Source organism: Rattus norvegicus, chromosome 11, assembly GCF_036323735.1.
Source record: "Rattus norvegicus strain BN/NHsdMcwi chromosome 11, GRCr8, whole genome shotgun sequence".
NCBI classification, from domain to species: Eukaryota; Metazoa; Chordata; class Mammalia; order Rodentia; family Muridae; genus Rattus; species Rattus norvegicus.
The window spans coordinates 44,336,495-44,351,597 of NC_086029.1; the positions used below are offsets into that span (position 1 = coordinate 44,336,495).

General features: G+C 45.5%; 2 protein-coding genes across 2 annotated transcripts in view; one reads left to right on the forward strand and one right to left on the reverse strand.

Moving 5' to 3' along the window:
• The first annotated feature begins 323 nt into the window (after positions 1-323).
• Positions 324-15,103, forward strand: part of Son (SON DNA and RNA binding protein) — a 72,310-nt gene continuing 57,530 nt past the window's right edge. Inside the window, exon 1 of the mRNA XM_039088422.2 lies at positions 324-610. Coding sequence (XP_038944350.1) covers positions 585-610 — 26 coding nt within the window. The 5' untranslated portion in view covers positions 324-584. The remainder of the gene's footprint in view (positions 611-15,103) is intronic.
• Dnajc28 (DnaJ heat shock protein family (Hsp40) member C28) lies at positions 5,034-7,854 on the reverse strand. Its single transcript, NM_001014124.1, has 2 exons — positions 7,638-7,854; positions 5,034-6,228 (listed from the first exon to the last, which is right to left on the reverse strand). Exon 2 carries the CDS (start codon positions 6,198-6,200, stop codon positions 5,049-5,051), a length of 1,152 nt encoding a protein of 383 aa, NP_001014146.1. The 5' UTR covers positions 6,201-6,228; positions 7,638-7,854; the 3' UTR covers positions 5,034-5,048.

Consider the following 15,103-nt stretch of genomic DNA (forward strand, 5'->3'; position numbering starts at 1 on the left):
AAACTAGTGGGGTCTAGAGCCTGGGTGGCAGTGCTTGACTGTAATCCCAATAACCGGTGTGGGGACTGAGGTGGAAGAAAGGCTGTGAGTATGGGCCAGCCTGAGCTACAGAGACCCTGCTTCATCAAACAAACACACCAAAACGAGATGTGGGGTCCAGTGGGAGGCCCCTAGGTTAACTGGGGATGTGTTCTAGGAAGGGATTAGGTATTTTACACAAGACTGTAATTAGTTCTCCCCAAAGGGTTATTACAAAAGCCTGAGCCTAGCTCCGCCCAGTTTCTCTCGGGCTTCCGGTTTCCAGTCAGATTCCTGCCCAGATGTGATACAACCAGGCCAACTCGCGCCAGAGCTGGTGGCAGTGCTGTACCCTTAGCCCTTCAGTGCCGTGAGCTACCAGACTTTCTCTTATTAATAAAGTGAGCCCTCCCTGGGCATTTAGTTGTAGCAGTACTGGATGGATTGCTACACCATGGCTGGGTGAAAGAGCAGACAGAACCAAGGTTGCCTGTAACAGAGGGCGGGGACCAGCTCTTAAGCATCAGCGAACAAACACTCCTTCTGGAACACCTTGAGCAGCAGAGATGTCCTCTTTACCTGCGTACCTCAGGTAGGACTCCCCACAGCTGTGGGTCTGTCTCTCTGAGGGTGTCTATACGCTTACTCGGGTGTGCTTGAGTGCACCTGGCCTGCTGCCTCTCAAGGATGCTGGGGAAGTCAATATTCACGTCAATCGCCTGAGAAGATAGGCCTCCCTCAGGAAGCCAGACTTTGGAAATTGTGATTGGAGGCAAAGAATGACCATTATCCCTAGGACCTCCTCTAGATTTTGGATGAGTAGAGGCCCAGACGTGGGTGACAGTGGGCTGTCACTCTCCAGCAGGCTAGGAACTCAGCTCGGTGGCAAACTGGACAGTCACAGGTGAGGCTGCCCGTCCTAAGGCTGTCCTTATGTCTGTGCCTTAAGTAAAAAGGACTGGGTGTTCAGTATGATGTCAGCAATTTAGAGCTATTTCATTTGTGTTTGTCTTTAAACCAGAGATGAAGAGGGTTCCACTGTCCTCTGCCTAAGGTGCTGGTGACAACAGACACACCGAGGAGTCTGTATCTCAGGGCTACATGGAGGAATCCGTTTGGTCCTCTCAGATTTCTGACAGTTCAGAGAGGGGGATGATAGATGTGGCCTCAGCAGACAATGATCAAAACGTCAAAAGAGAAAGACAATATTGATGATATTGCTAATTACAGGTAAACCATTAGTTGGTCATAGGGGTACCAGAATGTCCCCCTCTTGGGCATGCGTTCCCCTTAACCTTGCCTCTTAGCTTGACCCTCCCCCTCCCTCCTTCTCCCATTAACTTGAGACAGGGTCTCACTACCGTCCTGGCTGACCTGGAAGTAACCATCTGAACCCTTCATGACTGACTAATGCTGATTTGCTTGTCCCTGGAAGTATTGTCTCTCTCTTTGACCATGAATGGCTGCTGTTCTCTCGGGGTTCAGCTGCAGGGCTGAGGTACCAGCTAATTGATGGCGTGACTCAATATGCTGTGACTCGAGCTCATGGCTCAGAGGCTCTTGCCCCGGACTGATAGGCCAGTCCTGAGAGAAGCAGGTGGAGAGCAGGCTGGGGAGCAGGCGAGGTTCCCTGTCCACCAGTGTGCCCCAGACCTCGGTTTCCTGTGTTGGCTATTTCTGTCAGCCAATCCGACCTCACAGTCACTTGGGAGGAGGCTTCAGTGCCTACATCAATCAGACTGAGCTGTGGACCTGCCGGGGTCAGGTTGTTTGGCTGGCCTTCACTGCTATGAGAAGACTTAGCCTAAAGGGGGCCCACGCTATTCCCGAGTCTGAATCCTGGGATATCTGAGTGGAGAATGCTAAGCCTGACACGCATGTGCATTTGTGTTTCTGTCCCTGACTATGGAAGTGTGCCTGGCTGTGTCAAGTTTTCAATGTGTACACTTGGCTGGGATAACAGACTGTAATGGGGAATACAGGGCTGAAATAAATCCTTTCTCCCCAGGTTGCCTTTTGTCAGGGTGTTCAATCACAGCACAGCAGTGAAGGGGGTGGGGGGGAGCTGATCATTACGCTGAAAAGCTGAGGGATGAAAGCCAAAGGCTCCACTCTCATCGCACAAGGAGTCAGCTCCACTTCAGCAAACCAAATGCTTGGAAACCCCTTCTCTGGCTGAGAAGAGGCCGTTTACATAAAGGTAAAGAATTATTTATTTCATGTATGTGAGCACACTGTAGTTGTCTTCAGACACACCAGAACAAGGCATCAGATCCCATTACAGATGGTTGTGAGCCACCATGTGGTAGCTGGGAATTGAGCTCGGGACCTCTGGAAGAGCAGTCAGTGCTCTTAACCACTGAGCCATCTCTCCAGCCCCTGAAGTTGCCCTTTTAATGTGAAGATTGATGTCACAATCAGACATTCTGTCATCCACCAAAAAGATGAGATCTAGGGTGTCAGCTGGGAGAGTGCTTACCTAGCTTGTGTGAGACCCTGGTCCTAGCCCAGTACTGTGTAGACCATAGATGTGTGGTAAGGCATGCCTGCCTGTGCTCGCAGCACCAGGGAGGTGGAAGCAGGAAGGCCAGAAATTCAAAGTCATTCTTGGTTACATGGTAAAATTGAGGCCAGCTGGGATTGCCTCAAACTGCTTCAAGCAATACAAGAAAAAGGAGGCTGGAGACGTGGCTCGGTGGTTAAGAGTACCTGCTGCTCTTCCAGAGGACTTGGGTTCAAGTCCCAGCATTCCCATAGCAGCTCACAACTGTTTCTAACTCCAGGCCCAAGAGACCTACCCACTTCTGGGCTCTGTGGGCATCAAGCATGGGTACTGTGCACATACATACATTCGAGGAAAGCACCTACACACATACAAATAGGAAAATTAAAGGAAAGAAAACAAGAATAAAAAAGATTTAAAAATCCACCTCCACGGCTAGCCCAAAATGTGGTGGGTATTTATGATTACGTGTTATAGATCAGTGGACCACTGAATAATCATTAAGGTAATTTTATTAACAGAGACATTTGAAACAAAGTGAATAGTACTATAATTAACAGTTTTGGCAACCCCACCTTTTCATGTACAATACTGAAAATTATTTCATTCATGTTTACTCCAAACTCCCATTTTTTAAAAAAGCATCACAGAATAACAGGCTCTTAAAACATATATATATTTTCTATATATAAACATATATACATGATATATACACAATATATATGTATTATATATATGTATATATATGTATATAACTATCACTAGAAGGCAGATAACTCATTCCAACTGAAAAAAACCAAAGGCCCTATTTCCTTACTTCCTTTTGAGGATGTAGGTTTCTTCGATGTTTTAACCACCATTAAATGACTCAGCCCCAAATCCGTGTCAGGAGTGGTTCTCCTGAATCCCATCTCCACACTACTCTCTGGAAATAGGTCAGTTCCTTTCTGTACACTTTGGCTTCCCTCTGGGTACCCAATTCTGTGCTCAAAGCAATTAGCCAAGTCTGAGAGCCCCAAGTTTTCTGAAGGGAGACAGGAACAACCATCTCATCAATTTCTGTCTCCTGTCACTTGCTGAAGATGCCAAGAAACAATTTTCAGATACCTTCTCTTAACAAACTGTCAAAGGGTCTCCAAGACAGGAAGTTGGGTCCCCAAAAGGGTTAAGTTAGGCGTTAACATTGTTGAGCCGTCTCTGGAGAGTCTGATCTAGGACACTATGGCATTTAAGCAAAGTTTATGGAAGCCTAGCATATCAGCTTGTGATCAGAGAAGAAAACTAGAACTTTTTTTTTCTTGCTAGGCAAGCGCTCTACCACTGAGCTAAATCCCCAACCCCTAGAAGTGAACTTTTACCTTTGTATTGTTCTTAAGGATTTTTGCCCCCTTTAAAAGTTACAAAAATATAATCAACTCTAACATTTTTAAAACTTTCAAATCAATTAGCTTAACTGACTTCTGTGGCCAGTGGGTCATAGTTAGCCTACCTTCTTGGCCTTTTCCTTCTCCAGTGCCCACAGGGGAGGCCCTTTGTAAATACCTTCCTGGTTTCAGGAGGCTAGTTCCTGACCTTCACTTTCCACCAGCTCGCAGGCACTCTAAAAGCCTTTCCATAGTGGAGAAATAAAGCTCTGGAATATACCAGAGGAGACCTCCAAAAACTACTTGTTGCCTGGCTATTTTATTACATGTGTGTGCGCGCGCGCGTGTGTGTGTGTGTGTGTGTGTGTGTGTGTGTGTGTGTGTGTGTGTGCACTCACACCGGATCCTGAAGAAGCTGGAGTTACAGGCAGTTGTGAGCCACCTGACATGGATGCTGAGAATCTGGTCCTCTGCAGAAGCATCGAGGAGGAAAAATTCCTAACCTCTGGGCGGTTTCTCCAGCCTCCTTTTTTTTTTTTTTTTTCCTTTTTTTCGGAGCTGGGGACTGAACTCAGCCTCCTTTCTTTTTTATTTCCCTTCATACCTCTTTCTTTCTTCCTTCCTTTCTTTGTTCTTTTGAGATTTTAAATTTTCATTTGGAGACTGTAGTTGGTTAAATCTCATTCCAACTTCCTCAGTTCTACACTTTTGGTTTCCTTGCTGCTTAAATACTTAGGTTAAGAAATGCCAAACAGGGGTTGGGGATTTAGCTCAGTGGTAGAGCGATTGCCTAGGAAGCGCAAGGCCCTGGGTTCGGTCCCCAGCTCCGAAAAAAAAAAAAAAAAAAAAAAAAGAAATGCCAAACAGTGATGACCTACAAGTTCCTAGTATCTCAAAGAGCTCTGAGCTTCCCGGAGGGTCCCATGTGGTTCTCAGGCCTGTGCTTCAGACTGGCTCCAGAGCCTGTGTCTTACCTACATCATTATAGCAGTACTCACCCAGTTTTCTCATCTACCACTGGGGTGTGACTAGCTCTGTGGAAACTATAAAGGCACACACTTTTCGAGTCCCTGGGACACAGCAATCAATCTCGGGTTCTATGTCTGATGTCAGAGCAACTCAAAACTGACCAGAGCAGGAAATGATCGTGAATGTCAAAACAGTCATATTTTAATAAATTTCCACAGATTCAGCCAGTTTAGAAAGCCTGCCTTGATGCTGGGCGTTTTCTCTTCCTCTCCCTGGCTAATGTCAGTTTGTTTGTCTTCTGCGACTTCTTTTGCTTCTATGAAGGCCCTGTATATTTCTTGGACTCTGGTAATTTCTTTCTGTGCGTCAAAATGGACTTTCTGCCTGGTCAGAATGGGAACAATCAAGTTGAAATCACTAATTCGCTTGTTTAGCTTCCGTATGTCTTCTTGGAACTGCTCACACACGTGGGTCCATTGTTTCTGCCCTACTGGTGACAGAGGGCTCCCAAGCTTCTTCCTCGACACCAAAAGACCTTCTCGAAGTTGCTCGATGGTGTCCTTAATTTCCTTCTGCATCAGAATCCACTCTGGTTGGTATCCGTTATCTATCAATATGCGGTTCAGGTTGTGAGTCATGGGATCAATATACGAACAGCCAGAAAACTTCTTCAGGGGTTTTCCTTTCCCGCTGAGATTGTCGAAGTCTCCTTTGGCCATGGACTCCTGGATGAGATCCTCCACCAGGCGGTCCATGGCTTGGGTTATCTTCTGTTGTTTGCTCTGCCACACGTCTTTGACAGTTATGCTGTTGGCGAAGTACTCCCTCTGAAGCTTCTGCCTCTGATATTCCATCACCTGCTCGGTCGCACGGTCTGCCCTAAACTGTCTGTATTGTTTCTCTCGCTGACTTGGAGTCCCAAAGCCAACGCCTTCGAAGCTTAAGTAATGTCGGTGCTGAGGTGTATTATATTTGAATTTTTCTGCTTCTTCTTCTGCATCTTCCGCCTTATTCTGTCTGGCTTGCATCTGTTTTATCACGTGGGACAGCACATTCCTATAAGCCTCTTCAATCTTTATGAATGTTGCAGAATCAGCGTCGGCAGAGCCGCTGTCTGGGTGGTACTGCTTGGCAAGCCTATGAAAAGCCTCCCTGATGTTGTCCGCAGAGCATCCTTCATTCAGATTCAGCAGCCTGTAATATTCGCTGAGCTCCTTGGGTTTATGTGTTGATATCATCCTAGATCCAGGATCTGAAAGCAGTTTTACCCCAGGAGGAATCAAGGAAGCATTTGTTAGATGTAGTCTCAGGATCCGAGCCATCTTCGCGCACACTGTGTTTACCATTGTTTCTGGAATTCTTCTTAATGGTGATCTACAAGTCAGCAAAGAGCAGTTGGGTACACTTGTATGATCAGATATTTTCTTTGTATCAATGACCGAGTAAGGGTGTGGGCTACATGTCTTTCGTAAGCATTGGTTCTTGCGGGTGAGAGAGTGGATTGAGGTTTGGTTCCCAGCACCCACATGACAGCTAACAAATGTCCCTGTCAGTTCCAGGGGGTCTGACACCTTCTGGCCCACTCAGGCATTGGCTACATATGGTGCACAGCCACAGTGCAGGCAAAATACCATATGCATATAAAAAAGAAAAGCCAGTTCTTTGTAACAGTGTTGCTAAATATATAAATACCTACCACTTTTCCTGGTGCAGATAGACAATGGTGTTTAGCTATTACACGGTGTGACAGGACCTGAATTCTATTACTCACTGCACACAGGTTTTTTTTTTTCCCCAGAAAGGGTTTCTCTGTATGTAGCACTGGTTGCTCTCCACTCACTTTGGAGACCATGCTGGCTTTGAATTCAGAGAGATCCACTTGCCCTTACCTTCCTTGTTCTGGGATTAAAGGCATGCACACCACCTCCCAGATCCAGTGCACAGATTTTAGACCTAGAAAGTTGTTAGAACCCATCTAATCTAATTTTCTTGTCTTATAAGAAAACAGGTCCAGAAGGTTAAGCAACTCTTAAGGTTAACCAAATTACATTGCAAGGTATGACAAATGGTTAGGTATGGGGCACAGTAAAGCTGAACTGCTTTTTGTTTGTTTGTTTTTTTAGACAGGGTCTCTCTATATAGCTCTGGCTGTCCTGGAACTCATTCTGTAGACCAGGCTGGACTTGAACTCACACAAGTCAGCCTGCCTCTGTGTCCAGAGTGCTGGGACTAAAGGCAAGCGCCCAAGCCCCACACTTGGCTTAGCTATACTCAGAAAATTACACATTTCTTTGAGCGCAATTTGTGTTGTTGTTTTGTTTTGCACAAGTGTAGCATAGTCTTTTGTTTTTCATATAGTATGGCACGGTTGTCACCATTCCAAGTATTTACCCAATGCATATCAAACAGGAAACATACAGACCAGTACCCAGTGTGATACTAGATGGGACAGAGAATCAGGAATGTAACTGACTTTAAGCTCTGCACCTCACTATTTGCTAAGGGCTAGGGCAAGGAAGGGCTATAAAAGGTGAGAGAGCTTTTGCTGTATTTAAAAACGCATGGTCCTGTGGAGAAAGATACTGAACACTGACGAAAGACAACGAAATACTGGAGAATTACTGGTCGTTTGGATGTAAGGTGCGTTTTTTGAAGTCATGGGAGCACCGATTTCACAATATAGGGCTCAGTGGATTTTAGAGTTGTCTGGGATGCTGGTGGTTATGCTCACTGTAACGAGGGGTATCTTAGAAGAGTGTCAGTCCACTGTACCCGCAACTCACCTTCACAGACCGGATGGGGGCTCAGCGGCCCGAAGCCTAAGCTGCTCCAGTGCTATGACGCTTGGCCTGCTCCGTCCTGGCCTCGGCTACTGGACCCTCTGCTGCGTTACACTGTGGAGCCCCTCATCATACCTTACTACGACAGGCAGCTTCCCTCACCAGGGACAGCGGTCTCTTTCTTATAGAACCATACCCCATGGAACAGAGGACAGACACCTCTGGACGCCCGTTGCTGTACGGGGGACGACAAGCCCCGCCTCCACCCGCTTTCGAGGGCAGGGTTCGGCAGATTTGGATTGTGGGAAATGTAGTTCTCCGGCAGGTGCGGCGTAGAGGCATTAGGGCCTGAAGAGGAGTTATGGCTTGTGACTACAACATGTATGTGTTTTGGAGAGCATTGACCCCATCTAAAACAATACATTGTTTTAGATGGAAGAAGATTAGGCTGTTTGCCTCTGTGGCACACCTGCACCGTCAGTAGGCTTCTTTAAGCCTAGAAACGTGGTCTTTCAGCCAAGCTTTGTTTGGTTGAATGGTTATTTTTTGACACTCTGTCTCCCTTAGCCCAGGCTGGCCTCACACCCAGGAGGACTTTGAGTTGCACATTCTCTATGCTTCCATTTTCCAGGTACTAGGATTACATCATCCCTTGCCACTTGTTCATGGAATGCTGGGGATATAAAACCTGCATGCAAGGCAGGTTCTCTCAGGTCTCTGCCAGTCATACTATACCTCACCCCATTGAGCACCACAAGTGGCCAGGAGTTGGAAGAGGAGGGGGAAAATGAGAGGTCTTTGGTTTTAAGTTCAATCACTGATAGAATTAAGCATGGCCATACCCCCTCATAGAGCAATTTCTTGATTTATTTATTTGTGTTTATGTGTATGGATGATTTGAGCACGCACCAGGTATGTGCAGTTCTCATGGGGATTAGAGGATGGTGTTCTGGAGTTATAGAACCACTGAGCCAACGCTCCAGCCCTCTTTATTTATTTATACTTTATGTGTGTGGGTGTTTTGCCTGCATGCATGTGTTTGTATCGGGTAGGGTTAGAGGCAGCTGTGAGCTGTGAGGCATGAGGATAGAACCCGGGTTTTCCAGGCACTGCAGGTTTATTCATCTCTCAGGTTCTCTCTGGATTGTTTTGAAGACAAAAGCAATGACTTGGGGATTTTCCAACCTGGGCTTTGAACCCTATTGATTACACCTTCTGTGAACCTTAGATGGGATACTTCTCTGTAAAGTCAGAAACTAGGAAATAGTAGATGTGGGCTGGACAGGTGACTTGGCAGTTAAGAGCACTGGCTGCTCTTCTGGGTATCCCCAGAACCCACATGATGGCTCACAACTGTCTGTAACTCAGTTCCAGAGTACCTGATGTCTTCTTCTGGTCCCAGGGACACCAGGTACCCATGTGGTGCTCAGACATACATGCACAAGAGCCAACTACACACATAAAATGGTAAAATGAAAAAAGTAAAGTAGTAAATGTGGGGCTGTGAATTGGCCCAGTGGTTAAGAGCACTTGTTTCTCTTGTAGAGGACCTGGGTTCGATTCCCACCACACACATGGTGGTGAATAACTATCTGATCCAAGGGATCCAGTGCCCTGTTTGACCTCTATGACACCAGGTATACATGCAGTCAAAACACGCAGAGATGCAAAATAAAATAAATCTTGAAAAGCAAATATAAATTTGTATTTAGCATTTGCTTTTTGCCAAGCACTGGACTATAAATACTCTGTGTTTAAAATTCCATGCTATGCTGGAGAGATGGCTCAGAGGTTAAGAGCACTGACTGTTCTTCCAGAGGTCCTGAGTTCAAATCCCAGCAAACACATGGTTGCTCACAAACATCTGTAATGAGCTCTGACGCCCTCTTCTGGTGTGTCTGAAGACAGCGACGGTGTATTCACATATAATAAATCATCCATGCCAAGAACAACAACAAAAAACCCAGCTCTCATCTCAAAAAGAGCAAGAAATAGTTCAGCCAGGCATGCGGGTGCACACTTTTAATCCCAGCACTCAGGAGGCAGAGGCAGGCAGGTCTCTGAGTTTGACGCTAGCCTGGACTCTACAAAGTGAGTTCCAGGATAGCCAGGGCTATTATAGAGAACCCTGTCTAGGGGTCAGGAGGAGAAGAAACAAAGAAATAGTTTATTTTGAGCTATATAAATGATGACTGGGAAGCAGAATTCAGGTTGCTCAGAATAACAAGTTCCACTGTGGAAGTAAGTATATGAGTAACTATAGAACACAGAAAGTCACAGATCAAGACACTTACCAAATACCTGGGTGGGGACCACAGGTTGGAGGCTTTCAGCAAAGCTGAGAAAATGGGTTAAAGGTTTCCGACTCTGGCTAGTTGGGTTGAGGGGAAGTTGATAGTCTGCAAGCATACAATTTAAAGGCTTTGTAGAACTGTCTGTTAAATGCTACATTCCTTTTGTTTTTGTTGTTTTGTTTCAAGACAGGGTTTCTGTGTAGCCCTGGCTGTCCTGGAACTCATATGCTATAGATCAGGTTGGCCTATAGAGATCTGCCTGCCTCTGCCTCCTGAGTGCTGTACTTAAATGGGACAAGCATCTTCCTCTGTCCCTGAGATACATCTCAAGACTCTGAATGGATTGCTGTGTAGGAAATAAGAGTCTATTCAGGAGCTGAGTGGGAATGGCCACAGCTTAGGAACACAGGTCCAGTTGCCTCAAACACCATATCCCAACAGTTTGTTGAAGTTTTTGTTTGGTTGGGACAGGGTATATTGGGACTTTCTTGGATCCACCAATGGTATAAATAACGACCCAGAGGCATGCTAATATTTTTTTTTTCGGAGCTGAGGACTGAACCCAGGGCCTTGCGCTTGCTAGGCAAGCGCTCTACCACTGAGCTAAATCCCCAACCCCGCACGTTAATGTTTTAAAGCTTAGGCTTTAGTTGGGCGCTCTCCTGACTACTCTATCCTGACTTATCCTGGCCTATATCCTGCCACGTGGCCAGGTCTACTGCCTGTCCGTGCATTCAAGTCAGCTGGTGTCTTAGTCAGGGTTTCTATTCCTGAACAAACATCATGACCAAGAAGCAAGTTGTGGAGGAAAGGGTTTATTTAGCTTACACTTCCACATTGCTGTTCATCACTAAAGGAAGTCAGGACTGGAACTCAAGCAGGTCAGGAGCTGATGCAAAGGCCATGGAGGGATGTCACTTAATGGCTTGCTTTCCCTGGCTTGCTCAGCTTGCTCTCTTACAGAATCCAAGACCACCAGCCCAGGGATGGCACCACCCACAAGGTGCCCTTCCCTCTTGATCACTAATTGTGAAAATGCCTTACAGCTTGATCTCATGAAGGCATTTCCTCAAGGGAGGCTCCTTTCTCTGTGATAACTCCAGCTTGTGTCAAGTTGACACACAGAACCAGCCAGTACAGCTGGTGACTCCTTTTCTCCCAGCATCCCTCTCTTTGCCCAGAAAGTCTGCCTTCTACTTCCTGTCCAGTTATTGGCTGTCAGGTCTTTATTACAACCAGATATGATTCTAGATTGCCTTAGGCATGTAAGGAAGAGCAAATATTACAAAATATGAGACAGAGAGGGGCCACAGAAGTACAGTACCAAGATCCTGCTAGCATTTAGCTCTCTGCCAGTACAGAATTGACAATGGAGTATACAGACACCTATGTAGATTAGGCTGGCCTGCAACTCACAGATATCCTCCTGCCTCTGCCTCACTAATGTTGGAGTTATAAGGGCGTGTCACCATGTCTGTTAACAGAATAAAGAAAATATTAAATCAAGACATCTTTAGATGCTTACAGCAAAGAGAGAGCTCTGTTGTAGGCTTTGATACTATCTAATAACATTCTTAGCTTTTGAGTGCCTGGAAGCTAAGTGTCTGTTCACATATGTCAGAAGGATTTACCTATCAGTCACCAGGTGCTCGTTAATATTCGGGTAGGCCATTGATGGCTACTCAAAGGACTGAGGCTGTGCAGGACAATGACTCTGGACCTATAACATTCCAGTTCTCCATAGTCATTGATCTACCCAGTCAACTCATCCTTGTAGAATATGTTAACGTAGGTGTTTTTCTTTCTGTGAACTTCTGCTCACATCTGGAACCAGGCATGGTGTAGACCCTATATATACTGTTTTATTTTTCCTGAGCCTGCATACCTAACAAGTTGCACTTGCAAATTAGACATACTAGAAGATGAGAAGGGTTTAATAAAAGCTGGGCGCTTTTATTTTAATCCCAGCCCTCTGGAGGCAGGCACAGGGTAGATCTCAAGGAGTTTGTGTTAGGGTTTTACTGCTGTGAACAGACACTAAGACCAAGGCAACTCTTATAAAGGACATTTAATTGGGGCTGGCTTACAGGTTCAGAGGTTCAGTCCAGTATCATCAAGGCAGGAACATGGCAGCATCCAGGCAGGCATGGTGCAGGCAGAGCTGAGAGTTCTGTGTCTTCATTCATTTGAACTCGGCTAGTGGGAGACTGACTTCCAGCCAGCTAGGACAAGGTATTAAAGCCCACATCCACAGTGACACACCTACTCCAACAAGGCCACACCTCCTAGTAGTGCCACTCCCTGGCTCAAGTGAACGCAAACCATCGAAAACCATCTAGAGTTCAAGGCCAGCCTGGTTGATACAGCAAATTCCAAGGCACTCAGGGTTACATAGTAAGGCCTTGTTCTTTGTTTTTATTGTTTTTTTTGTTTTCTGAGACAGGGTTTCCCCGTCTGTCCTGGAACTCTATCTGTAGATCAGGCTGGCCTCAAACTCAAGAGATGTACCTGCCTCTGCCTCCCGAGTGCTGATTAAAGGTGTGTTCCCAGCAAGAGAAGCCAGCTCAGGATAGAAAAGCCAAGAGAAGGATCAGGTGAACAGTGGTCATTATTACAGCTCTGGACTGGACATGCTCAGATGACCTCAGCTAAGTAAACTGTGGTACAATGAATTGTGATTCACAAAAACATACAATATGCATCTCACATTAATGTGAGCCAACAAAGCTAAACAGAAAGTAGACATCTTGTGGTATTCCATTTATATAGATGTTGATGCTCAAATAAATGTGCATGTGTGAGCGCTCATATATATACTCACACATTCACACATGTATACTCATACAGACCCACACACACATATTCACTCACTCATACATTTACACTCACACCCCCACACACACAAATATATGCTCATATCCATTCAAACACACACACACACACACACACACACACACACACACACACACACACACACACCTCCTTCCTTAAAGGAACAAGAGACTGTTCATTCTAGAGGCAAATGACCCAAGAACATATTCAGGTAACCCCCATTTTCATGTTCTGTCACAGTAAGTTTTGTAATGTTTTTATAATAGCAGAACAAAGAAAATTATAAATCAAGATGTCTCTCAAATACACTCCTGGAATATCTGCTAGGAAACCTATTGTGTCTTGTTAGAAGCTAGGAATATACTCATTCCAAAAGCCTTTTACCTGACAGTCTCAAAGATGTCAGGTCACTCACAGAGGTGGGAGTACATAACTCTTAAGGGGCTAAGCTAGCCCAACAAGGTGGGCTCTGGACCTACTCTCCAGCTCTCCACACACAATCACAGGAGTTCAGAGTCCCTCAGCCTGGTGGAAGGAATGTCTGTAACAAAGATGTGGCTTTTTGGGAATCTCAGTTCATTTAAGAGCTTAGGATCAGGCAAAACCAATTAGAAGACAGTTTATTTTCATGTTTATTTCCAAAGAGAAATCCCTGTTACTTGGCTATTTTTACTACATATTAAAGTATATAAATATATTGATATATACATACTGAGACAGGGTCTCACTTTGCAGCCTTGCCTCAATCGTCAGATGGAAGGCATATACAACCATTCCTGGACCAATTACTTAAGTTATTAGAGATTTTAAATAAGAGAGAAGTAGGCAGAACAACCTTAAGAAAGTCAGAGGAGTGATTCCTCACAGTGGGGATGGCCCAAGGGCAGGAGTGGGGGGGAGGGTCTCTGCAGAGTACTGGGGACATCCCCTGAGCTCTGGCTTGTGACAAGCGTAGTGTATAGTTGTACATATGCCTTCAGTAGAAAAACTGTTATGTGTATCCATTTGAAAAAAGCCCTGGTATTCCAGGCACTTGAGAGGCAGACAGGTACTCAGGAGTTGAATTTTGAAATGCCGGTGAACTTAGGTCAGGTTAGGTATGAACCTACAGCAAATTTCAAAACCAAAACCAAAACCATGTAGCCTGATTTTTATTATGTTCGTTTGTTTTTGGAGACAGGATCTCAGTGTGTATCTCTGGCTATTCTAGAACTTGCTATGTAGACGAGGCTGGCCTTGAACTCAGAGATTCCCCTGCCTCTTGTCTCTTGAATGGTGGGATGGGTTTCAAGTCATGTGCCACCACACCCCATCCTAAAGACATATTAAAAAAAAAAATTAGTGGCACACCTTTAATCCCAGCAGAGGCAGGAGGATCTCTGTGAGTTCTGGTCTGATCTGGTCTACACAGTGAGCTCCAGGACAGCCAGAGGTCCATAGTGAAACCCTGTCTCAGAAACACCAGAGAAAGAGAAAACCAACCAACCAACCAACCAACCAACCAACCAACCAACCAACCAAGAAAAGTGAGTGGTAGCGTCTAAGAACTTCATTGTTAGCATTGCTTCCACCATGGGTGAAGAAAGTGAGGAAGAACTGGCTGTTCTGGTTCTTAAACTTTATTATTATTAGACAATATATTTAATAACTTACTTCAGTGTTGCAGACAAATCTTACTCCATAGCCCTGGCTGCCCTGAAACTCTGTAGACCAGGCTGTAGATCTACTTGCCTCTGCCTCCCAAGCACTGAGATTAAAGGTGTGTGCTACATCTGGTTTTGAAAATCTCATTACACTGGTTATTTTGTGTGTGCAGTTTTGTATTTTGTATGCTGTGGTACATACTTGTGGAGTAGGTTGTCTCCTGTCTTGTGGATCCCAGCGATCAGATTCAAGGGGTCAGGCAGATCAACCTAGTCCACTGTTTAGACCCGCAGACCCATTTGATGCTGGTTTCTTACAAGTCGCAGGGAAAAGTTGTAATGGTGTGTGGCACAGGCCTGGGGCGCCCCACCTGCCTCAGAGGTGGCGGTCAGGGTCTGTCAGCATAGCAGGTCTCTGCTGCTTTTGGACCCAGGCCATTTTCCTCCATATCATACCTTTTTTTTCTTTTCTTTTTGCTTTTTTGAGATAGGGTTTCTCTGTGTAGTCCTGGCTGTCCTGGAACTCACTCTGTAGACCAGGCTGGCCTTGAACAGCAAGATCTGCCTGCCTCTGCCTCCTGTGCGCTGGGATTAAAGTCATGTGCCACCACGTCTGGGTTTCTTATCCTCCTCTTTTAGGCTACAGTTTAAGGATCTGCTGCTGTTCTGAATTTAAAGCATAAGAGAGGTTTCAGCATGG

Excerpts from the sequence above, each read along its gene's own strand:
- Dnajc28 (NM_001014124.1), bottom strand. The coding sequence starts at position 6,200 with ATGGTAAACACAGTGTGCGCGAAGATGGCTCGGATCCTGAGACTACAT.